This window comes from Schistocerca cancellata, chromosome 8, assembly GCF_023864275.1.
Source record: "Schistocerca cancellata isolate TAMUIC-IGC-003103 chromosome 8, iqSchCanc2.1, whole genome shotgun sequence".
NCBI classification, from domain to species: domain Eukaryota; kingdom Metazoa; phylum Arthropoda; class Insecta; order Orthoptera; family Acrididae; genus Schistocerca; species Schistocerca cancellata.
In genome coordinates this window covers 12,819,086-12,845,040 of record NC_064633.1, presented here as the reverse complement: position 1 = coordinate 12,845,040, position 25,955 = coordinate 12,819,086, and the positions used below count along the sequence as shown (strand labels likewise).

The 25,955-nt window shown below is 43.5% G+C and overlaps 1 protein-coding gene across 1 annotated transcript; it reads right to left on the bottom strand.

Moving 5' to 3' along the window:
• Positions 1–312: 312 nt before the first annotated feature.
• On the bottom strand, positions 313–25,955 carry LOC126094969 (odorant receptor Or2-like). The gene is made up of 5 exons (XM_049909624.1): positions 25,914–25,955; positions 25,255–25,799; positions 25,000–25,099; positions 20,970–21,125; positions 313–369 (listed from the first exon to the last, which is right to left on the bottom strand). Exons 1-5 carry the CDS (start codon positions 25,953–25,955, stop codon positions 313–315), a joined length of 900 nt encoding a protein of 299 aa, XP_049765581.1.

The following is a 25,955-nucleotide window of genomic DNA, read 5'->3' as shown; positions in this document are numbered from 1 at the left end:
TTATTTTTGTTATATGTCAATATACAGAAATTATACATTACAGTACGTGTGATCTAAAAGTAGTCACACTGTGGTGAATTTATTACTGAACTTGTGGTAGAAGATTTATTTTCCTTTAACAACATACTGAGTGCACTCAAAATGAAATGAAAAATTGTTTATGTACCTTACGCTGAAGAAACTTAAAAATCATATTCATTTCATATTCGCCAGCACGTAAACCCAATGACTGTCGAGAGATTCTGCTCATGTTTGCGATGTTCTGTTATTTGGTCTGAACACATGGAATTTGCCTGAAGTGACGCGTACTGTTCATTTGTCGTTCACCTGGTTGAGGAGAGCATAGTAGGAGTACGAAGCACTCATCAGCTGAAACATAAAACACAGAATTGCTTACCACAGGTAACTGAAGATGCTGTCAGTAGAGAAATCTACAAATATCAAATAAACAAATGCAGTACAACTCCCTCTGATTAATTAAGGAGCAGAAACAAGATGAAGCCTTTCCGTGAAATGTGTTGAGAAAGCACATTTGGTAACTCTGCAATTCGCACCTAATCGTTTATTACAAGTGTAGGAACCGGTTGGCATATAACACAACAATACTTAATGTAACTACTGCAGTTGTATGAAGGACACGTCCGCTGTATTTGTGGGCGTAAGAATGCTTACTCACATGCGAATACAATAACTTCTTTGAAAACTGCTATACAAGTATTACACAGACTGCACTAATTGTGTACACACTTTACATTTTGGTAGAAAAGCTGCTATCGTAACTACAAACTTAATTCAGAGTTGGACTTAATATTCCAAGCGGTGGATAAAGGATATGTTAACTCTACCTTTTTACATTGTTATTATTCTCAGACGAATCATAACACATTCCGTAGCTCGAACTACATTGTACAATGAATTCTTTGAAAACTGCTATACCAGTATTACACAGACTGCACTAAATTGTGTACACACTTTACATTTTGGTAGAAAAGCTGCTATCGTAACTAAAAACTTAATTCAGAGTTAGGCTTAATATTCCACACGGTGGATAAAGGATATGTTCAATCTGCCTTTTTACACTGGTATTCTTCTGAGAAGAATCATAACACATTCCGTAGCTCGAACTACGTTGTACAATGAATTTTCTGTGCACGCCGTTTGTGTCTCAAATTGACGCGTTTTTTCATTGCTAGGCTAGATACGATACTGTTCCTCTTATCCTGTGACCTGTACGGAAAACACGAGCAACGCAAGACATGACGAACTTTCAGCACCCTCAAGTGGCCCCATTCTTCCTGAACGCAGGGCATCTTAAATCAAATTGGGACGTCGTTCAGCAGCATTGTTCGACTAACACAGACCAAAGTTAGCAACAGCGTCCGTAGATCAAAGTGAGATACGACCTACACTCGCCTAACTTCCACAGAACCACTTGCAGAAGAGATACATATAACGAAGCGCATTTGATCCCAGAGAGATAGAGAGAGACAGAGAGGTGCAAAGACGCTGTATGAGACTGCGAGAGGTATCCCACACAAGAATATCTCTGAGCCAGAATTTCCACGGTTCCAGTGGAACATAGGATTGCAGTATGTCTCGGCGCTTTTCTTACCTCCAGAAGTACTCAGCACCTAGTATCAGATCGTTAATAGGACGATCCCGACTAATGAAAAGTAGAAGGCATACCCCTCATCCAGACAGACGTCTGAGGCACTTGGAATTCTGAAGCACGGGATTTTTGGGTGCGAAAGTCGCAGTCGTCTGGAAAAACGTAAACATGTGCACATCCTGCTCAAGCGAACAGTGTCGAATCGTTCTGGCGCAACAACAATAATCACTGCGCCGGACGTTAAGCCATTCCCTGCCTGCAAGGGACCAGCCACCACACGGATAGTGCACATAGTCTCACGCATGTAACACAGAGAAATTAAATTATCTGACTTTAAATGGGGCGAACTTGAGAAAACAAGGGAAACTGCAAAATATAGAGATATCGCTATGATCTTCCTAAGCGTAGCATTGCACACAGCGCTTAAAAAAATTGTGATGCGTATTAGTAAGCCTCAGGTCAACCAACTGTTTAATAATAACAACAAACAAACGGGCTCCCGTCAACAAGATGCACCAACATTGTATGTCGTACTGCAGCCGCTGTTTTTTGGGCATTACTGCGGAAAGCAGCAGCTCAACCACATGAGTTGAAGACGCCATACGCAACCAGCGGGCGCTAAAGTGTCGGTATGTCTTTTGGAACAGCTGGACCGGGACCGTTTATAATCAACGAGGCTGTCTAGGTCAAGCACCTGTCTTATCTCTGCAGTCACTGGAGACGGCGGGAAATTCTAAACTGTCCGCAGCTCGTGGTCGTGCAGTAGCGTTCTCGCTTCCCACGCCCGGGTTCCCGGATTCGATTCCCGGCGGGGTCATAGATTTTCTCTGCCTCGTGATGACTTGGTGTTGTGTGATGTCCTTAGGTTAGTTAGGTTTAAGTAGTTCTAAGTTCTAGGGGACTGATGACCATAGATGTTAAGTCCCATAGTGCTCAGAACCAACCAAATTCGAAACTCTAAGGTAGCGGCAGATCACCCCAGCCCTGTTACCTATCGCGTCACGAGTCACACCCGCCCTATTTATGATGTCACTCTCATCATCACGTGACATGCCACACCCCTGCACTCCAAGCCGAAACAAACTGTATATGACAAAAATGTAACATGTTCTACAGGCAGTTAAGCTTCACGTTTGAGACTAATTGACGGAATATATAAAAATTACTAGTTCACGATCCCGCTGTAAATGGTTGCGAAAGCATATTCGACTTTATAATAACAAATAATTCCCTCCAAATAGGAAGCATCATAAGGGATTCAGGGATTAGTGACTACAATGCCGTTTGTAGCTATACTGAATGCTATAACATGCAAATCCCTCGAAAATAAACGCAAAATTCGAGGGCTGGAACTTTAATAGTGGCAACTATTTATTTACAGCTCGTACAAAATAGATACGTGTTTCAAAGTTATACTAACCTTCAAAGTAGTCACCAGTATTGTGTATAACCCGTTGCCAGCGATGTGGAAGTAGTAGTATACTCTTAGCAGTGCCAGTTGAGTTGACAGTTCGAAGGACGTGGTCTACTGCCCGACGAATTTGTAGCAGTTCTGAAGCGAATGCCGTGAAGTGTTTCCTTCAGTTTAGAAATCGAATTAAACTTACGACGGCTCGAGTCAGGGGAGTGCCGTAGGTGGTATAGCACTTAGCAGCCCCATCAGTCAAACAAATCAGTAACAGCTTGCACTGTACGTGCTTGGGCATTGTCCTGCAAAATGATTCTCAGGTCCTGCAGAAAGTGTCATCACTTCTGTCTCTATGCTGTTCATTTTTGGAACACAACCTACGAGCACCTTAGAGACAGAAGTGACGACACTTTCTGAAGGATCTGATCATAATTTTGCAGGACAATGCTCAAGCACGTACAGTGCAAGCTGTTACTGATTTGTTTGGCTGCTGGGGCTGCTAAGTGCTATACCACCTACTGCACTCCCCAGACTCAACCCGTCGTGAGTTCAACTCGATTTATAAGCTGAAGGAAACACTTCAAGGCATTCGCTTCAGAACTGCTACAAATGCGTCGGGCAATAGACCACGCCGCTCGAACTGTCAACTCAACTGGCACTGCTAAGAGTAGCCTACTACTTCCACATCGCTGGCAACGGGTTATACACAATGCTGGTAACTACTTTGAAGGTCAGTAAAACTTTGAAACACGTATCTATTTTGTACCAGCTGTAAATAAGTAGTTGCCACTATTAAAGTTCCAACCCTCTTATATGTATTTAAAAAAGCATGTAGCAATTCGCTTGAAGCCTTCCTAAGAGACAACCTCCGTTCTTTCCGAACTGACTACCTAAGCGTGGACCAGATGTGACTTGATTAAAATAAATAGTAGAGACAGAAATGGAGGTTAAAATGACTAGAGAGGAACCTGGGAACTGGGAACCTGATTGCCTGCCACTCTTTTGTCTAAAGGTCTCTTTAATTTTCCTGTAGGCAATATCTGTCTTACCCCTAGTGATATATGCCTCTAAATCCTTACACTTGTCCTCTAACCATCCCTCCTTAGCCATTTTGCACTTCCTGTCGACCTCAGTTATAAGACGTTTGCATTCCTTTTTGCCTGCTTCATTTACTGCGTTTTTATATGTTTTCCTTTCACCAATTAAATTCAATATTTCTTCTGTTACCCAAGAATTTCTACTAGCCCTCGTCCTTTACCTACTTGATCCTCTGCTGCCTTCACTACTTCATCCATCAAAGCTACCCATTCTTCTTCTACTGTCCTTCCTCCGTTCTTGTCAATCGTTCCCTAATGCTCGCCGGCCGAAGTGGCCGTGCGGTTAAAGGCGCTGCAGTCTGGAACCGCAAGACCACTACGGTCGCAGGTTCGAATCCTGCCGCGGGCATGGATGTTTGTGATGTCATAAGGTTAGTTAGGTTTAACTAGTTCTAAGTTCTAGGGGACTAATGACCTCAGCAGTTGAGTCCCATAGTGCTCAGAGCCATTTGAACCATTTTTGAACCCTAATGCTCTCCCTGAAGCTCACTACACCCTTTGTTTGTTTCAGTTTATCCGGGTCCTAGCTCCTTAAATTTCCACTTTTTTGTAGTTTCTTCAGTTTACAGTTCATAACCAATAGATTGTGGTCAGAGTCCACATCTGCCCCTGGAAATGCCTTAAAATTTAAAACCTGGTTTTTAAATCTCTGTCTTACCATTATATAATCTATCTGAAACCTTCCAGTATCTCCAGGCCTCTTCCGTGTATACAACCTTCTTTCGTGATTCTTAAACCAATTGTTAGCTATGATTAAGTTCTGCTCTGTGCAAAATTCTACCAGGTGGCTTCCTCTTTCATTCCTTACCCCCATTCCATATTCACCTATTACTTCTCCTTCTCATCCTTTTCCTACTATAGAATTCCAATAACCCATGACTAGTTCTATTTGAAAAAAGTCAAAAAAGTCCGTATCTGATTCCCAGAAACATTTCCAAGGCCGATCCTCACTTGGTAAAAAGAAACTTCGCATTGTTCTCGGAGAAGTTACTGAGGCAGGTTTGTAGCCCACCAAGTGGCTGCAAAACTAAGAAAGAGCCAACCTTAAAGAACGGCAACGTCCGCAGCTGCCACCTTAGAAGCAATGTACTCCGACGACAACCGAATCATTCCACCGGGTGGCCCTGGTGGATGGACGATGAGGAGTACATAAATGAGAGCCAACTGTAGTGTCATATTGAAATGTGTGTATGAAAGTGTATGTATGGATAGAGTGGCATTTAGTGGTTAGGGTACATCTCATTCCCAATGACCGATACTTTCACGTACAACATAACAAACACTAACATTAACAGAATTCAGAGTGATTTAAATTCAGAGCGTTCACAGACTATACACCACTATTGTAGACGTCCGGCACTTCTACATCTACATCTACATCTATACTCCGCGAGCCACCTTACGGTGTGTGGCGGAGGGTACTTATTGTACCACTATCTGATCCCCCCTTCCCTGTTCCATTCACGAATTGTGCGTGGGAAGAACGACTGCTTGTAAGTCTCCGTATTTGCTCTAATTTCTCGGATCTTTTCGTTGTGATCATTACGCGAGATATATGTGGGCGGTAGTAATATGTTGCCCATCTCTTCCCGGAATGTGCTCTCTCGTAATTTCGATAATAAACCTCTCCGTATTGCGTAACGCCTTTCTTGAAGTGTCCGCCACTGGAGCTTGTTCAGCATCTCCGTAACGCTCTCGCGCTGACTAAGTGTCCCCATGACGAATCGCGCTGCTTTTCGCTGGATCATGTCTATCTCTTCTATTAATCCAACCTGGTAAGGGTCCCATACTGATGAGCAATACTCAAGAATAGGACGAACAAGCGTTTTGTAAGCTACTTCTTTCGTCGATGAGTCACATTTTCTTAGAATTCTTCCTATGAATCTCAACCTGGCGCCTGCTTTTCCCACTATTTGTTTTATGTGATCATTCCACTTCAGATCGCTCCGGATAGTAACTCCTAAGTATTTTACGGTCGTTACCGCTTCCAATGATTTACCACCTATGGCATAATCGTACTGGAATGGATTTCTGCCCCTATGTATGCGCATTATATTACATTTATCTACGTTTAGGGAAAGCTGCCAGCTGTCGCACCATGCATTAATCCTCTGCAGGTCTTCCTGGAGTACGTACGAGTCTTCTGATGTTGCTACTTTCTTGTAGACAACCGTGTCATCTGCAAATAGCCTCACGGAGCTACCGATGTTGTCAACTAAGTCATTTATGTATATTGTAAACAATAAAGGTCCTATCACGCTTCCTTGCGGTACTCCCGAAATTACCTCTACATCTGCAGATTTGGAACCGTTAAGAATGACATGTTGTGTTCTTTCTTCTAGGAAATCCTGAATCCAATCACAAACCTGGTCCGATATTCCGTAAGCTCGTATTTTTTTTCATTAAACGTAAGTGCGGAACCGTATCAAATGCCTTCCTGAAGTCCAGGAATACGGCATCAATCTGCTCGCCAGTGTCTACGGCACTGTGAATTTCTTGGGCAAATAGGGCGAGCTGAGTTTCACATGATCTCTGTTTGCGGAATCCATGTTGGTTATGATGAAGGAGATTTGTATTATCTAAGAACGTCATAATACGAGAACACAAAACATGTTCCATTATTCTACAACAGATTGACGTAAGCGAAATAGGCCTATAATTATTCGCATCTGATTTATGACCCTTCTTGAAAATGGGAACGACCTGCGCTTTCTTCCAGTCGCTAGGTACTTTACGTTCTTCCAGCGATCTACGATAAATTGCTGATAGAAAAGGGGCACGTTCTTTAGCATAATCACTGTAGAATCTTAAGGGTATCTCGTCTGGTCCGGATGCTTTTCCGCTACTAAGTGATAGCAGTTGTTTTTCAATTCCGATATCGTTTATTTCAATATTTTCCATTTTGGCGTCCGTGCGACGGCTGAAGTCAGGGACCGTGTTACGATTTTCCGCAGTGAAACAGTTTCGGAACACTGAATTCAGTATTTCTGCCTTTCTTCGCTCGTCCTCTGTTTCGGTGCCATCGTGGTCAACGAGTGACTGAATAGGGGATTTAGATCCGCTTACCGATTTTACATATGACCAAAACTTTTTAGGGTTCTTGTTTAGATTGTTTGCCAATGTTTTATGTTCGAATTCGTTGAATGCTTCTCTCATTGCTCTCTTTACGCTCTTTTTCGCTTCGTTCAGCTTTTCCTTATCAGCTATGATTCGACTACTCTTAAACCTATGATGAAGCTTTCTTTGTTTCCGTAGTACCTTTCGTACATGATTGTTATACCACGGTGGATCTTTCCCCTCGCTTTGGACCTTAGTCGGTACGAACTTATCTAAGGCGTACTGGACGATGTTTCTGAATTTTTTCCATTTTTGTTCCACATCCTCTTCCTCAGAAATGAACGTTTGATGGTGGTCACTCAGATATTCTGCGATTTGTGCCCTATCACTCTTGTTAAGCAAATATATTTTCCTTCCTTTCTTGGCATTTCTTATTACACTTGTAGTCATTGATGCAACCACTGACTTATGATCACTGATACCCTCTTCTACATTCACGGAGTCGAAAAGTTCCGGTCTATTTGTTGCTATGAGGTCTAAAACGTTAGCTTCACGAGTTGGTTCTCTAACTATCTGCTCGAAGTAATTCTCGGACAAGGCAGTCAGGATAATGTCACAAGAGTCTCTGTCCCTGGCTCCAGTTCTGATTGTGTGACTATCCCATTCTATACCTGGTAGATTGAAGTCTCCCCCTATTACAATAGTATGATCACGAAACTTCTTCACGACGTTCTGCAGGTTCTCTCTGAGGCGCTCAACTACTACGGTTGCTGATGCAGGTGGTCTATAGAAGCATCCGACTATCATATCTGACCCACCTTTGATACTTAGCTTAACCCAGATTATTTCACATTCACATTCGCTAATAACTTCACTGGATATTATTGAATTCTTTACTGCTATAAATACTCCTCCACCATTGGCGTTTATCCTATCCTTGCGGTATATATTCCATTCTGTGTCTAGGATTTCGTTACTGTTCACTTCCGGTTTTAACCAACTTTCCGTTCCTAATACTATATGCGCACTATTTCCTTCAATAAGAGATACTAATTCAGGAACCTTGCCCTGGATACTCCTGCAGTTTACCAATATTACGTTAACTTTTCCTGTTTTTGGTCTCTGAGGACGGACGTTCTTTATCAACGATGATAATGTCCTCTCTGGTAAGCCGTCAGGTATTTTATCGTTTCGTCTAACCTAAAAAACCCCCGTGTGCACGCCACACGTACTCTGCTACCCTAGTAGCTGCTTCCGGTGTGTAGAACCGAACATAGAGGGATTTGCAGCCATAACGTGCATCAGCAAAGAGGACCACCCAGGAGTCGCAATCATATTAAGAGATGGGATCCAGCACTCGAATATAAAACGCCTAACTAATAGACGGGGCATAACCTGTCGAATCAGTGGCATTCAGATTGTCAACATTCAGATTGTCAGATTGTCAACATTCAGATTGCCATCAGGCAATAACCGTCGAAAAGAACGTTCTTACTTTTGTAAAAATTATGTGCCTTTTCTCATTAATGAATATGCCACGAATTGTATCGTAGGGTGTGATTTTAACTATTTTATATTTCCTCTTCAATAAAATTCTTCAGGGTATCAGACCGCATCGTCATAATTTAAAATGCGCCAACGTTTCGGCCAGCGTTGCAGCTAGCCTTCATCAGGGCCTTACGTTAAACTGCTAAATGAAATTTTTTTTTCCTTTATTGTAATTTAAACACCTATACAGGTGGGCTGGCAGCAGCATGGTTCGCCGCTCTTCAGCCTTAAGTGGAACAAACAACATGATAAAGAGGTGAGAGATACAATACAAAAAAACGGCGGGCAAAAAAACGGAGATACAAAAAAGACAAGAAAACAAGAAGCCGTTCACGGTGGACGAAAAAAAACACGAACACTTGGAAACATGGCGCACAAAGCACGGAGAACGGCAACGGCACATGTGAACAGTTGAGTCGGAACTGCACGAAACACAAAACGATGCACACACACTGAACACTGGTGGCGATGGTCTCCGGCGCGCGAATGTTCACTGAGCGTGTACGAGTCCGGGGACCTGTCAAGAGGGGGGGTGGAGGAGGAGGAAGGGGAGATGGGAGAGGGGAGAGCAGAGATGCCACGGGCAAAGGAGAGAGGGGGAGGGAGGAAGGGGGAGGGGAAGCCCGGAGGAGAGGGAGGAGGGAGGGGGAAAGGAAAGAGAAGGGAAGGGAAAAGGGGGGAGGGAGGGAGGGTGCCTAAAGGAAAGGACACAGGAGGGGGGGGGAAGGATCAAAGTTGATAGGAGGGGTAGATGCAGGGGAGGAGGACATCATCAGGGAGGGGGAGCTGGCGGAAGCCACCTTGGGAGAGGGTATGGAGGGTGGAGAGATGGAGACCAGGTGGGACAAGGGAGTACAGGCGCGGCAGCGGGCGGGGGTGGGAGAGGATCGGGGAGACGAGCGGGTGAGGAGGATCGAGTTTACGGGAGGTGTATAGGATTCATATCCTTTCGAGGAAGAGGAGGAGGTGGGGGAAGGGGATAAGGTCATACAGGATCCGCGTGGGGGAAGGGAGACGGATGCGATAGGCAAGGCGGAGAGCATGGCGTTCAAGGATTTGGAGGGATTTATAAAAGGAAGGGGGGGCGGAGATCCAGGCGGGATGGGCGTAACAGAGGATAGGGCGGATGAGGGACTTATAGGTGTGGAGGATGGTGGAGGGGTCCAGACCCCACGTTCGGCCAGAAAGGAGCTTGAGGAGACGGAGTCGGGAACGTGCCTTGGCTTGGATTGTCTGGAGATGGGGAGTCCAGGAGAGGCGACGGTCGAGGGTGACGCCAAGGTACTTAAGGGTGGGGGTGAGAGCGATGGGACGGCCATAAACGGTGAGATAGAAATCAAGGAGGCGGAAGGAGGGAGTGGTTTTGCCTACAACGATCGCCTGGGTTTTGAAAGGATTGACCTTGAGCAACCACTGGTTGCACCAAGCGGTGAACCGGTCAAGATGGGATTGGAGAAGGTGTTGGGAGCGTCGCAGGGTGGGGGCAAGGGCAAGGAAGGCGGTGTCATCGGCAAACTGGAGAAGGTGGACGGGGGGTGACGGCGGCGGCATGTCCGCCGTGTACAACAAGTACAGAAGGGGGGAGAGGACGGAGCCTTGGGGCACACCGGCGGAGGGGAAAAAGGTGTAGGAATCGGTGTTATGGATGGTGACATGGGAAGGACGGCGGGAGAGAAAGGAACCGATCAGACGAACGTAGTTAATGGGAAGGGCGAAGGTTTGGAGCTTGAAGAGGAGACCGGAATGCCATACGCGGTCATATGCGCGTTCGAGGTCAAGAGAGAGGAAGATTCGGAGCGACGGGAATTGAGCTGTTCGGAAAGGAGATGAGTGAGGTGAAGGATGCTAAATGAAACACACTTGGGTCCTTAAATAGCTGCACTAGAAAACCGTGTCGTTGCTTGATTGGCTAGAAAGGAGGAGGAAGAGGGGTGAAAGGTATGCTTTATTGGTGTTTCCCTTATTAAGTGTCATTGGCTGAAATAGCTGTTTTCTATTGGTCTTTATATTAATCCACCCCATTGGAGGAGACGGACGAATAGCGAACAGGTGATGGCTGTGACGTCACACTGTTTACATGCTGTCTGCTCGCGACCACTACTGCGGCTGTCCGCGTGTCTGCATGGGCCGCCACGGCTCTGCCGCCGCTCCGTAGCCCTGCTATTGCAGGCAGCCAAGACCTCGGAAGCTTGTACCCGTCCTCTCTATTCATGTTGGCGGGTCTTTTGGCTATTTCTATCGCCTCTCTAATCTTTCTTTTGAAAGTGAGAGGCTGTTTCGCCAGGACGCGGGCTTCTTGAAATAATATTGGTTTCCCGCACTCGTCTCGGTGTTCCGCCACTGCTGACTTAGTGTGTTGTTTCAGGCGGATATATCTTTTATGTTCCGAGAGCCTTGTGCTAATCGGACGTCCCGTCTCACCTATGTAGACTAATCCACACGCACAACCAATGTCATACACGCCAGCTGTGTGTAGTTTGTCAACTGCATCCTTGGTAGAACCAAGGATGTCTGATATTTTGTTTCTGCTTCGGAAAATTGGTTTGATGTCGGCATTTCGTAGAATTTTGCCAATACGTTCGGTGACCCCTTGTACATATGGTAACACAGCAATGCTCTGTGCCTCGTTCTCCTCTTCCCTATTAGTCTTCTCCCTTGTCGACATGGTGCTGTCTATCGTCTGCTTCCCATAGCCATTAGCTCCGAAGATGGACCGTGTCCCTCCTAAAGGAAATGCGTGTTACGGACCAAGATCTGATGGTTAGTTTCGACGTCAAATCCCTATTCACGAATGTCCCAGTGTCAGTTGCTGTGAACATCCTAGAAGAACGCGTGGCACCTGATATATGTGAGCTTGTGCGCCACTGTATGACGACTACCTACTTCAAGTGGAGAGGTCAATTTTATGAACAAACTGACGGTGTAGCTATGGGCTCACCCCTATCGCCCATCGCAGCAGAAATCTTCATGGAGGCATTTAAGGAAACAGCCCTCCAGTCCGCACCATTACGTCCAAATTGTTGGCTTCGCTATGTCGATGATACTTTCGTCATTTGGCCCCACGGAGAAGAGGAGTTACAGAACTTCCACAAGCACCTTAACCAACAGCATAGGAAAATTCAGTTTACAATGGAAACAGAGAAGAATGGGGTGCTGCCTTTTCTCGACGTGGAAGTTTATCGAAAACCTGATGGTAAACTTGGCCACAAAGTGTACAGCAAACCTACCCGTACGGACAGGTACCTTCACGCCTCCTCCCACCATCACCCCACGCAGAAGAAGTCCGCCCTGCACACGCTAACGAAGAGAGCGTACAGGATAAGCGACGAAGAACATCTGAAGACAGAACTTGAACGCCTCAGGTCCATCTTCGGAGCTAATGGCTATGGGAAGCAGACGATAGACAGCACCATGTCGACAAGGGAGAAGACTAATAGGGAAGAGGAGAACGAGGCACAGAGCATTGCTGTGTTACCATATGTACAAGGGGTCACCGAACGTATTGGCAAAATTCTACGAAAAGCCGACATCAAACCAATTTTCCGAAGCAGAAACAAAATATCAGACATGCTTGGTTCTACCAAGGATGCAGTTGACAAACTACACATAGCTGGCGTGTATGAAATTGGTTGTGCGTGTGGATTAGTCTACATAGGTGAGACGGGACGTCCGATTAGCACAAGGCTCTCGGAACATGAAAGATATATCCGCCTGAAACAACACACTAAGTCAGCAGTGGCGGAACACCGAGACGAGTGCGGGAAACCAATATTATTTCAAGAAGCCCGCGTCCTGGAGAAACAGCCTCTCACTTTCAAAAGAAAGATTAGAGAGGCGATAGAAATAGCCAAAAGACCCGCCAACATGAATAGAGAGGACGGGTACAAGCTTCCGAGGTCTTGGCTGCCTGCAATAGCAGGGCTACGGAGCGGCGGCAGAGCCGTGGCGGCCCATGCAGACACGCGGACAGCCGCAGTAGTGGTCGCGAGCAGACAGCATGTAAACAGTGTGACGTCACAGCCATCACCTGTTCGCTATTCGTCCGTCTCCTCCAATGGGGTGGATTAATATAAAGACCAATAGAAAACAGCTATTTCAGCCAATGACAGTTAATAAAGTAAACACCAATAAAGCATACCTTTCACCCCTCTTCCTTCTCCTTTCTAGCCAATCAAGCAACGACACGGTTTTCTAGTGCAGCTATTTAAGGACCCAAGTGTGTTTCATTTAGCAGTTTAACGTAAGGCCCTGATGAAGGCTAGCTGCAACGCTGGCCGAAACGTTGGCGCATTTTAAATTATGACGATGCGGTCTGATACCCTGAAGAATTTTATTGAAGAAGACAACGGCCGCGGAAGCCTACGCTTGTATTTTATATTTGCAAAAGGCCAAACACTGAAATGTAATAAATTCACAGAACTCGACCATTTCGTTTCTGGACTGAGAGTACTCCACAAATGGGAAAAAATACCGGGAACCACGTCGCATTCACACACATAGCCTGTAAAGGCGCTTCCAGGTAGACCGCATAGACGTTTCTGCCGGTTTCGGCCATAATGCAGTGAACAACTATATTGCTCCAGTTGGCTTTTCTGACCATCAATATTACATAAACCTTCAACTTCCAGAAGTGTTTCGTGGGAGAGGCTACTGGAGAATGAATATTTGCCTGCTGCAAGACAAACAACTGGATGCAGACATCGATCGGGCATGGAAGAAAGTAAAGCGCTCCGAAACCGAATACAGATCGGCTACTGGAAGGTGGCGACATAGAGCTAAAGCGAAACTTTGATCAACAGTAGAAGGTTACACTTGCCAGAAGCCCTATTCGGTCAAACAAACAATAGAATTTTGCTTCTCATGTCTCCGTGCACTATACCACGCTACCGACATCAGAGCTGACGACGCTTACCGCTGTATAAAGAAGTCCAAGCCGAAAATTGCGAACCTGTATCGCAAACAAATGGAAGGCACGATAACTCGACCCCAACCAAAGGACGTCGAGTCAGAAGAAACAGCGCCACTATACCACACTTTACGAACATTGCGGCGGCAGTAAGCGAAACTAATTGAAGAGGTTGTTAATGGGACGGGGACTGTAGCTATAAGACAGCGCGATGTCTCACCACAAGTGTGTAACTGCTGCAGAGCACTTAACGACAGGCAGAACATCAGTGACGCATTTTTCACCGAAGTTCTCAATGATATAGTTCCCGTATTGTCGCGTGTCGACAATGATACGCTTGACGCCCCATTCAGTGAAGACGACGTTAAACAAGCCGTGGTAAGAGCTACGAAACGAAAATCTCTTAGCGCGGAATTTTATCAACACTACTGGAATATCTTGACGCCAACATTAACTCAACTTGCTAATGACATGTGCCTTTACCCAGAAAAAGAAACACCAAAAGCATACATGAAATGCGACCTATCACCTTACTTAATTCAGGCTTTAAAATCGTAACATGAACTGTGAAACAGCGAATGTAGCCGGTGTTGCATACTATGCTAGGAAAACGCCAGTATGATGCGGCACCTGGGCGCAGTGTAATAACAGCTGCCTGAGATCTACTGGATATCATCTGTACGCTGGCGGACAATAAAGACCCATGCGAGCTGCTATTTTTAGACTTTGAAAAGCGTATGACCGCATAAACTGTTGTGGATTGGCAAGAGAGCCATCCCACTATGAGAGGAAGCCGAAAGGCACGCGTTTTAGCTCACGCAGGCTGGCGTGAGGTCTGGAACACGTCAAGAAAATGAGACTAGCGAAAAAGGACGTAGCTGTGGAATACTTAACTTTAATCCATAAATGGTGAACATCGCTCTTGACGGTACATGTTTTACTGCATCAATAGTAACTGGTAATGGCGCCTTGCTAGGTCGTAGCAAATGACGTAGCTGAAGGCTATGCTAACTATCGTCTCGGCAAATGAGAGCGTATTTTGTCAGTGAACCATCGCTAGCAAAGTCGGCTGTACAACTGGGGCGAGTGCTAGGAAGTCTCTCTAGACCTGCCGTGTGGCGGCGCTCGGTCTGCAATCACTGATAGTGGCGACACGCGGGTCCGACGTATACTAAAGGACCGCGGCCGATTTAAAGGCTACCACCTAGCAAGTGTGGTGACTGGCGGTGAAACTGTGAAGACGACGTGAGTATACCGTGAGTATCTGATTAAAGTACTGAGGAAGATGGGTTTCGGCCAACGTTTCGTCATTTCTAATCTCTATCACGTCAATTGATTACTGACCACCGGTCTGACAAAATTATACTTAGGTCCATCAGACCCCCTGTCAATGGCGTTGTATGCCATTGCGCTAGAACCCTTACTTGTATGCATAACCAAGCGATCACTTGGAATCAACATCGGAAAGAAAAACGTGGCTTGCATTGTTTATGCAAACGACGTCTGCTTGGCAGTATGATCCATAGCAAATCAAATGGAAATGGAGAACCTCGTCAGCGACTTCAACGCGGCCACCGCTGTGAAACTAAACAAGAGCAAGACGACATTGATCCATATGGGAGAAGGCATTGGTGGTGTTACCCATCTCCATTGGTGTGCAACGAGGGCACCGCACAAATCTCTCGAAGGCTACTGGGACGCAGTGTCAGACGTGATGGCGACGAAAGACTACAGAGACATGCTGTACAAGATCAGAGCCACAACATGCACTTACTCTGACAGGTAATTAGATCTCGTGCAAAGAGTACACACGATCAGAATATCTATGGTAGCAGGATGTATAGATGGGCCAAATCCTACCAGTCTCAAATACCTAGCAGACAGCATACAGAAGGCGTTCTCTTGGTATGTCCTCAGAGGCCACATTTACAAAGTAACCTTCAAAAAGTTACCCACCGCACGAGGAGGGATTGCCAGACATATGTGTCGGACCTTACTAATCAAACGTATGTTGAAAGTATCAACAATGACACACTGAGCTGAGCTAAGAACGTAACGCTAAATTGGAAACCATCCAGTATAATGACATCAATTAACGAAGCTATGATACCGATAATCTTTCGCCATATTAGATTCTACTACTGTGAGTTCAGTTACATACGAGAAGCTGACAACATCCATCCACCTTATATCAACACGAAAATTTATACAGGGCTATTACAAATGATTGAAGCGATTTCATAAATTCACTGTAGCTCCATTCATTGACATATGGTCACGACACACTACATATATGTAGAGAAACTCATAAAGTTTTGTTCGGCTGAAGCCGCACTTCAAGTTTCTGCCGCCAGAGCGCTCAAGAGCGCAGTGAGACAAAATGGCGACAGGAGCCGAGAAAGCGTACGTCGTGCTTGAAATGCACTCACAGCAGTCAGTCATAACAGTGCAACGACACTTCAGGACGAAGTTCAACAAAGATCCACCAGCTGCTAACTCCATTCGGCGATGGTATGCGCAGTTTAAAGCTTCTGGATATCTCTGTAAGGGGAAATCAACGGGTCGGCCTGCAGTGAGCGAAGAGCCGGTTGAACGCGTGCGGGCAAGTTTCACGCATAGCGATGTGAAAGATTCAGTGTTTAAACCTCCTCTACCAAGAAACGTGCCAGAACTGCGAGCTCGCATCAACAATGCTTTCGAACTCATTGATGGGGACATGCTGCGCCGAGTGTGGGAGGAACTTGATTATCGGTTTGATGTCTGCCGAATCACTAAAGGGGCACATATCGAACATTTGTGAATGCCTAAAAAAACTTTTTGAGTTTTTGTATGTGTGTGCAAAGCATTGTGAAAATATCTCAAATAATAAAGTTTTTGTACAGCTGTGAAATCGCTTCAATCATTTGTAATAACCCTGTAGTTTGCTCACAACTGATGGTAGGGAAAACAGTCATACAAAAACACCCGCAAACAAAGTGAAATACTATATGGCGAAGTATGCACAGCTCTGTATTGCCATCACGCGTCCGTATTTCGTGGAATTCTAACCATTAATTACGAGGTTCCGACCACTGAGAAGCTCCACAACATACACCTGAACCCGACACCCGCCTGTACGATGTGCGGTCACATGGACAACACAGTTCACATGTTCACCTGTTGTACTGCTGGACTCATCACGGCACACATGCGAAGTAGACAGGCGATAATTGACCGCACAGTTCCGAACAACGTTGACGTCGTGGAATTAAACAGACCAGAAAACATAAGAAATCTCCGCAGGAAGCAAATTGCCGTTATCTGGATTTTTGGTGACACCGCTGTTTTTATTATCAATCTACGTCATACGACATTTGAAGAATACTGTACACATATGGAATACGAACATGCAATGAAAAGATGACAGAGAGATTACTTCGACAGGTACGGTAACATGTTGACAATCATGGTGCTGATGTGAATCAATGTATTTAAGTCACTACTTAGTACAAAACAACGTATCATAAGTACATGGAAAAACCAGTAAAACCTACAGAATTATCCTATGTTACCTGAAGATGGATATCAATTGCCATATTAACGTGGTGCTATTCTTTTTAGTTACGGGAAAGATTAAGAAAAATAAATGAAGACAGAAATGAAAATTTCTGTTTCGCAACTGTCCAGAAGATGGATATTTTGTGAACAATAGCAGGGTACTATTTGAAATTTAATAGCTCCTGTCCCTGCCATTACAAATATCACCTACCTATACTTACATGAAGGACAAAAGGAATCTTTCAACAAGAATGTTTTTAAGATTTGAAAACGAGCCAGCACATTGTAGATTAATGCGTGGTGTGAGGAATATTAAACTTTCTGAAAGACTGTTTTATAACATCCATGTGTTGCCATCTGTATACATCATCATTATCAGATCATGTATACATGGTAGTTCTCCAGGCTGTCCGGTCTTCTGCCATCCTCTTCAGGTTTGCATAGTTTCCTCTTCCCTTTATGTTGTCTATCATCTTGTATCTCCTTCTACCTCTCAGTCTTCTCCCAGAAACCAATCCTTCCAAAGCATCTGCTACCAAGCATTCCTTTCTCAATGAATGTCCCAACCAGTTCTTATTCCTTTCTCTTACAACCTTCAGCAGACATCTTCTCTCACCAACCCTTTCTAATACTCTTTCACTACTCTCTCTTTCCATCCAGCTTATTCTCTCCATTCTCCTCCACATCCACATCTCAAATTCTTCTAACCTTTTTTCACCCTCTCGTCTCAGCGTCTATGTTTCTGCCCCATATAATGCCACACTCCAGACAAAACATTTGCCAAGCCTTTTCCTTACACCTATATCTAATTTGCCGCATAAGAGTCTCCTCTTTCTGTCGAATGCCTCCTTCGCTATGGCAATACAAGTTTCACCTCCTGGTGACATCTCAAGTCTTCAGTTATTATACTTCCAAGATATTTAAATTCTCTTACTTGGCTAATGGTAGATTGTCCTATTTTAATATTGACAGTGTGCGTCTTGTACTGATGACCATACTCTTTGTTTTTACTGTGTTTATTTGCATCCCATATTCCACACAAGCTTCATTCAGATCTTTCAGCATGTTAGTCACTGTCCGCTCACTTTCTGCCACTAATACCATGTCATCAGCAAATCTTATACATTCTATTCTCTTTCCACCAACACATATTCCCCTTTTTCCATCTAAGCCTTTCGCAATAATCTCTTCAAATTATGGGTTAAACAACAGTGGGGAAAGGCAACAACCTTGTCTAACACCTCGTCCAACGCTGCTTCCGTCTAGCATTTTATTTCCAATCCTTATCCTTACTTTCTGGTGTAAATATAGATTCTGTATCAGTCGTCTCTCTTTCCAATCTACTCCTTTCCTCTTCAAAATATCCATCAGCTTGTTCCACTGAACTCTGTCAAGAGCGTTTTCTAAATCTACAGCAAAGATTTCTCTACCTTTTGCCATATATCTTTACCCTATAGTTCTTAACAGGTCAATAGCATCTCTTGTTCCTTTTCGTCTTGTAATTCCGAACTGCTCCTCTGTAGTCCCTCTATCCAGCTTGCCATATAGCCTTCTATTCAACACTCTCAGCAAGACTTTAGCTTCATGAGAAATTAGACTGATGGTCCGGTGCTCTTCACATTTTTTAGTGTTTCTCTTCTTCCCTATTGGTATCATAACTGTTGCAAGGAAGTCCTCAGGCCATTTTCCTTCGCCATATATCTTGTTACAGAGGTAGACTATTTATTCTCTTGCCTTGTTTCCCAAACTCTTCAACAGTTCTGCCGGCAAATCATCAATTCCACATGCCTTCCTATTCTTCATTTCGATCAGCGCCTTTTGTACTTCTGCTTCCAAGATGGTGAGTCCCTTTCCATCTTTCGGCACATATTGCTCCTCTTCAACCTTAATTTCGCTTTGTATTTCATCCCACGTATACAAACATTCAATATATTCTTGCCATCTGTTCAAAAACTCCTGTGCTCCTTCTGCCGACGTACCATCCCCTCTTTCTATTTCCACGTTATTTCTCTTTTCTTACGTTCAAAAATTATCTCATTAGCCAGTCTAAACACCATTTTATACTTTCCCTCTTTCTCCAGTTTATCTATTTCGTCGCATTTCTGTTTCATCCATTTTTCCCTTGCTTCTTCAGTTTCTCTCCTAATCTCAATACAAGTTATTAATTTATCCTGTGGTTGAGTGGTGGAAATGGAACAGTTTACTACAAGGAAACGAACTCTTTACTTAAAGTACTGTTTGAACAAAAACTATTGGACACATTCCAAAAATATTTCCTTTGTGGAAGTAGCCTTTTAAAAGGCTAATTGTGTTTGCATTCAGTGCTTAGTTACGTATGTATGTATTAAAATGTTGAAAGGTAATAAAAAATAAAAAAAAAACAAAAAGACTAGGGTGACTGCCATCCATCTCTGTGTTCTGTTTCTGAAGCATTGGTGGCGGTGTGTTGACTTAGCCCTGCCGTTGTAACACAAGTCTCCCTTACCGAGCATGTATCTCTAGCTGCCTGTCTATAGGTACCATCAGTTCTTTTCTGTCGTGTGTGATTACTCCATGCGTCCTCTGTTGGAACTGCATTTTGAAACGATCTGATCTCTGCAAACCACGAACGTACTGAACATACTCTTGTGTGCTAGCAGATCGTGGATTCCTAGCACGTTAACTTACGAGAAGACATGTTTCAAAACATTTGTGCTCAGAGTTTGCATACCTTTAGGACAAATAAAGTGAGCCACAATACGGTATCTATCCTACGGTGCGTATGCTTTTCGAAAAGTCGCCTTACATGCCCTTAATTTTATCGTTTGCCATCTCAGGGGGATCGCTATACTCATATACAGCACATAATTCTAAGCTAACGTCTGTCAAACAAGATTTTCAAAAAAATGGCTCTGAGCACTATGGGACTCAACTGCTGAGGTCATTAGTCCCCTAGAACTAGTTAAACCTAACTAACCTAAGGACATCACAAACATCCATGCCCGAGGCAGGATTCGAACCTGTGACCGTAGCGGTCTTGCGGTTCCAGACTGCAGCGCCTTTAACCGCACGGCCACTTCGGCCGGCCAAGATTTTCAGATTTGTCCTGTAGGTACGTGTGAACTTTACTTTCCCATTAAACTGCGACATAGTACGTAGACACAACGCTTTTTAGGTTTGTAAGAATCACTTTTGCATGAAAATCGCACTCCAACCAACCGTATTGTTTGCACGCATATCTATCTATTCATTAAGCACTCGTCGGTATCATTACATTTCGCCTTTCGGTATCGTGGATATCCAAGACGATGGGTTTACGACTAGTTGCAGCTTTTGTATGATGACTGATGATTGTAGTTACACGTAAGAGCGTTTTCCCCTCATGGCTTCCAGTTAACATTGGACTAGTGTGTCTTCGACTGCTTTGTTGCCAGGCTACGACAACACGGCATGTCATTATAGCATGCGGCCAAAGGCAGGCATAAACCATTCGAGCCAATGACCATATGAAACTTTCAGTGAGTCCGTGAGGTATAAAAAGCGACACCACATTGCTCGAGATAGGCGGAGACTTGGCTTTGAATGCTGGTCCATCACACAGAGTCCACCTCATTCCTTACAAATTTCACATCTAAGTAATGCAGCATTGCTGCATTGTAGAAATACGTGGGGTAAAACCATCGCAATCAATTGCACCATAAACTGCACGAAAAAGAAGCGAGGTGTGTCAAAATTTCAGTTCTCTGGGAACTGGCTTGAATTATGAGGAAGTGTCTTGCTCTCTTACTTTAATCCTGCCACTTATACAGTTTACTTTGTTACACTTACCCGCACAAACGTTTCTCGTGAGACGTAGTAGAATTTGCCGGCGGTCAGTCCGAGTGGCCTCTGAGTCCTGCAGATGATGAACACCAGGGCGCGCTGCAGTTTTAGTGGTGCCCCCGGCCAGACACAGGAATAGGCGGACTTTGCAAGTCGAGAGTTCTGCAAAGTAGTGAGCTATTTCAAAACGTTTTTACGTGAATCGCAAAAGAAAATATTTTCTATATGTTTGGATGCGCTTACAGGTCTGTAACTTCTTTCTTGCGCCTTAATGGAACTTGATCTCGGATGAAGGAACGGGGACTGGGGAGGAGACAAGTAAATAACTTTTCATTATTGTGCTGATCGCTGCAATATCTGTAAATCACGTCTATACTGCATTATGCGATACATATGATCACATATTCCTAATTGCTAACTTATAAGGATAATGGTTCGTCAGCCCATCATTTATTTTAAAATAAAGAAAACAATAAAAAACCAAAAGTCTCCGTTAATGATCCAAGCAGCACATCATATTTCTTTTGTACTATCTACTAAGTAAGTAATGTGTAATCAATATGTTCCATAAATAACGAGATTTTCATTAAAGGTGTTACACACTAAACTTCACTGCTTAGTCTTTAGTTATATGTCTTCTGACTGTACTAATCTTGTTAGCATTATGAAAAATATTTTATTTACTCGAATATGATTAAGTTACAACATATACGAGGGATTTATTGCCTAAACTTCCTACCTTGGTGAAAGTTATTGACATTAGCCTCGACATATCTCAACTGAAACGTCTTTTTCTTCATTTTGAAATACTTACTTTCTTTTCACAAAAACAATTTCTTTGAAACGATGTTGACGATAAAACATCTGCATTGTAGTGTATTCATTTGTAAAATTAAATGAGATTTGAAAAACCAATGTTACATTCTTGTAAATCTACTTCCCAGATTTGTATAAACTTGTAGGCTAAGTTTGTCAAAGTTTATGTGCTAATTAAAAATTAAAATAACATTCCTTTCACGATAACTCTCGAGGGATATGCGAGATTAGAAACATGAACACTACACACCAAATCTTAGGGTCTGTGTTTAGCTTCTGACTTGTGAAAATACTATTTCAGTCAGCCAGTTTTTACTTACTACTTGAAAGACGCTATGCCACTCGTCTGAAGGTGTTTGTCATTTGTCCCATTTGTGAGTAGAAGTTGTAACGAGAGCAGATGATCTGAGATTAATAAATGACGATGCAGTCGAATAAAAAAAGTGTTTAAATCATCACGTAAGAAACCTAAGTCTCGAAAACGAGAAAGAAGCAAGAGAGAAACATACGTAAAAGGCAGTTTGTTTGTAATTATTCTTCCCAGTGAAGATTAAGTAATGCAAGAGTGGTGAATATTTACACCTAAAAGAATTTACTTTGTTTCGGGTTTAATTTTGTTATTTATTGGTTGGGATGAAGTATGGTAGTCTGTAGGATAGCTTGTGTGGTTATAGAGTGAGGCGTCATGGGTGGGGGGAGGGGGAGGGGGAGAGGTAAATGCGCTAAAATAATGTACCATCTGACAAGTGGACATACAGTAGATACTATCAATCCACACATATCTCTAATTTTGATTCCACCATTAGTCTTACGCTACTGTTAGTAACTTTATTCATAGGTACCAGCAATTAGGCAAATATTGGATTCGACTTGACTACATAGTAGAAGCGGATTTACAAAAGACACTTTAGAAATACACTCAACTGAAATACGCATTTCGACACATCTAATAAATTACATCTAGGGTTAAACTCTTACATACACAGAAGCGCGAAGTAATCTGGTCCAGGCATGCGTGTGCAAATACAGAGATATGTAAACAGGCAGAATACGGCGCTGCGGCCGGCAACGCCTGTATGAGACAACAAGTGTCTGACGCAGTTGTTAGATCGGTTACTGCTACTAAAACGACAGGTTATCAAGATGTAAGTGAGTTATAACGTCGTGTTACAGTCGGCGCACGACCGATAGGATATAGCATCTCCGGGGTAACGATGAAGTGAGACTTTCCCGTACGACAATTTCACAAGTTTACCGTCAGTATCAGCAATCCGGTAAAACATCAGATCTCCAACATCGCTGCGGCTGGAAAAAGATCCTACAAGAACGGGATCAACAACTGAAAAATCGCACAACGTGACGGAAGTGGAATACTTTCGCAAAGTGTTGCAGGTTTCAATGCTAGGCCATTAACAAGGGTCAGCGTGCGAACATTTCAACGAAACATCATCGATATGAGCTTTCGGATTCGAAGGCCCCCTCGTGTACCCTTGATGACTGCACGACACAAGGCTTTACACCTCGCCTGGGCCTGCCATTACCGAAATTAGTCTGTTGATGACCGGAAACCTGTTGCCTGGTCGGAGAAGTCTCTTTCAGATTGTATTGAGCGGATGGACGTAACAACCTCATGAATTCATGTACCCTACTTGTCAACAGTGGACTGGGCAAGCTGGTGGAGGCTCTGTAATGGTGTGGGGCGTGCACAACTGGAGTGATACTGGACCCCTCGATACGTCTAGATACGACTCTGACAGGTGACACGTACGTAAGCAGCCTGTATGATCACCTGCATCGATTCATGTCCATTGAGCATTCAGACTTGGGCAATTCCAGCAGGACAATGCGACACCCCACACATCCAGAATTCCTACAGAGCGGCACGGGGAACACTCTTCTGAATTTAAACACTTCCGCTTGCCCTCCCCAGAAATGAGCATTATTGAGCCTATCTGGGATACCTTGCAACATGCTGTTCAGAAGAGATCTCCACCCATTCGTACTCTTACGGATGTATGGTGTCACTTCCCTCCAGCACTACTTCAGACATTCGTCGAGTCCATGCCACGTCGTCTTGCAGTACTTCTGCGTGCTCGCTGGGGACCTACACGATAATAGGCAGGTATAACTGTTTCTTTGGCTCTTCAATGTATTTCTGCAATGACATCAAAAGAGATCATTACAAATTATTTTAATATGCAGAGACGCTTTTAAGTTTTCAAACGATTTGAAGCTATTATGAAATAATATTTACAATCATTATAACATCTCTAAAATTATAACCCAGATTTTTGAAACAATTGCTTATTTTCTCCAGCATCTGGGGTTTTCAGTGGGTCTGGGCAGCAGTTCTCTGAATAACTTAGCGCTCCATAACAGGAAACCCCTAACGCTTCGTGAAGAATCGCTTGAAGTGCAGACGTCGGACTCAAACGTCTCCCTTTCTTATTTAGTCTGAAAGGATCTTGTCAAATTAAGTGGACTATAATAGAATATAAATTATTCCTCGGAAACATCTTGCGTAACGTAGTAAACAGCATAATAATATCCTCCCGATTTCACGTAAAACTGGAAAAGAAACAACGTTAAAATCATTTATCAGTATCCTCAGAAAGAGATATTTATATATTCAGAATTTAGGTTCATTAAATTTCCGAGTGAATGAATGATAGAATGTAGTATTTCTGTTTTGACATAAACTGAAAAAAGGAAAGATTGGACTGTAATTCTAGAACGTCTCACGACGGAATTTATATTGGACATGGCTGTAATTAAATTGAAACTATGAGGCAAAACAATTACTTTGATTACGAAATACCAAATCTCCGTTTTCCTAACAATATCCTACCGATTTAGTCTTGTCAATTAGTGCTTAACAGTAAACGTCTTCTTGCATAATGTAATTAACAATCTATTAACAAAGAAAATCTGCTATAAAATATGAACAAATCCTTTAATCTAAAACAGCGATTTACCTGATATAATATATCCTGGGCGTACCAGCAGTACATAAATATTTCGTATATGATGACTCCTAAGTATAACTGTAGCATCAGTAGCGCTGCGATGTTCTCCGTATTCTATATAGTGAAAGATTTTCAAAATTTCAGTCTAAAATTAAAAACAAAATGTATATCTATAGCACTGAAATCCATATTGAAGAATTACACAGAAACAAGTAATCATCAAGCGGCACACGAATAACTGACACAGAACGTACCTTAGAACTTTGGTACAATGTGACGCAAATAATAACAGTTGCTCCCATGAACTGTAGAAGGACAAGTTTGCTCAACAGTCTTTCAGTTTCTTTAATTAATCTGTAACAGTAAGGCAGATGTAAACAGCACAGAGAACAATACTTTTCTAGTTGCCATACGGAGATCGTGATTACAGATTCAGGCTAAATATATTTCGCGCTAAACCATACTATCACACATAGACATTTAACATTTACTTTCGAAAGCGTACTTACTCTATGATGTCTTGATGGTACTTGATGCATATGCAAAGGTCTTTCCACATTATTTCAGCAGAGGAAACGCCATCTGAAAGCTTTTCTGGTGGCTTATCTGGTTTGCGAGTGTTAACGCTGCGCTTTCGAGACATTTCCCCAACACGTCTCAATCTAGCGTTCAGAACCTCCAGTAGTCCAGCTGCGTGAATTACAATGGAAACAAACAGCAGGTCCGAGGCCACCCCAGTGAAGAAGCCGTACTGCATGCTGAAGTACTGCAATGTGCTGAGTATCTCGTAGTTGGGACTGTCAGTGTCTCTGCTGGTGTACCAGGCAGTCGCCGGTAGTTCCCTATCTGGTGGAAATATGCCGAACTTCCGCATGATGGTGGGAATGATGGCCCAGACGCCAGGTGAAGTACCCCCCAGGAAGGTCATGCACAGTGTAATAGTTTTCGCCGATCTGTACGATGCATCAAGGATAGAGATTATTTCTGAGTCGTCGATTTTGAGTTGTTCTTTCCTCATAGCCTCTACTTTCTGCACCACGCGGAAAAAATCTTGCTGTCTCAAAACGAAGGTAAGGAATTTAATGAGACATTGTATTGTGGTAATGAGAAGACACGTGTCATGGGTGATTTTGTCTAAGTTTCCCCAGAAGTACCACAGGCCTTGTACCTGAGCGACGAGGAAGCTGATCAGCGTGAAGAGCACCCACAT

What these genes read in the sequence shown, in the direction of transcription:
- LOC126094969 (XM_049909624.1), bottom strand. Translation starts at nt 25,955, where the DNA reads ATGTGGGTGCTCTTCACGCTGATCAGCTTCCTCGTCGCTCAG. An exon ending in TACCATCAAGACATCATAGA is followed by an intron (nt 25,100 to 25,254) that starts GTAAGTACGCTT and finishes TTACTGTTACAG; the next exon opens with ATTAATTAAAGAAACTGAAA. An exon ending in CACGAGAAACGTTTGTGCGG is followed by an intron (nt 370 to 20,969) that starts GTAAGTGTAACA and finishes TTTATGTTTCAG; the next exon opens with CTGATGAGTGCTTCGTACTC.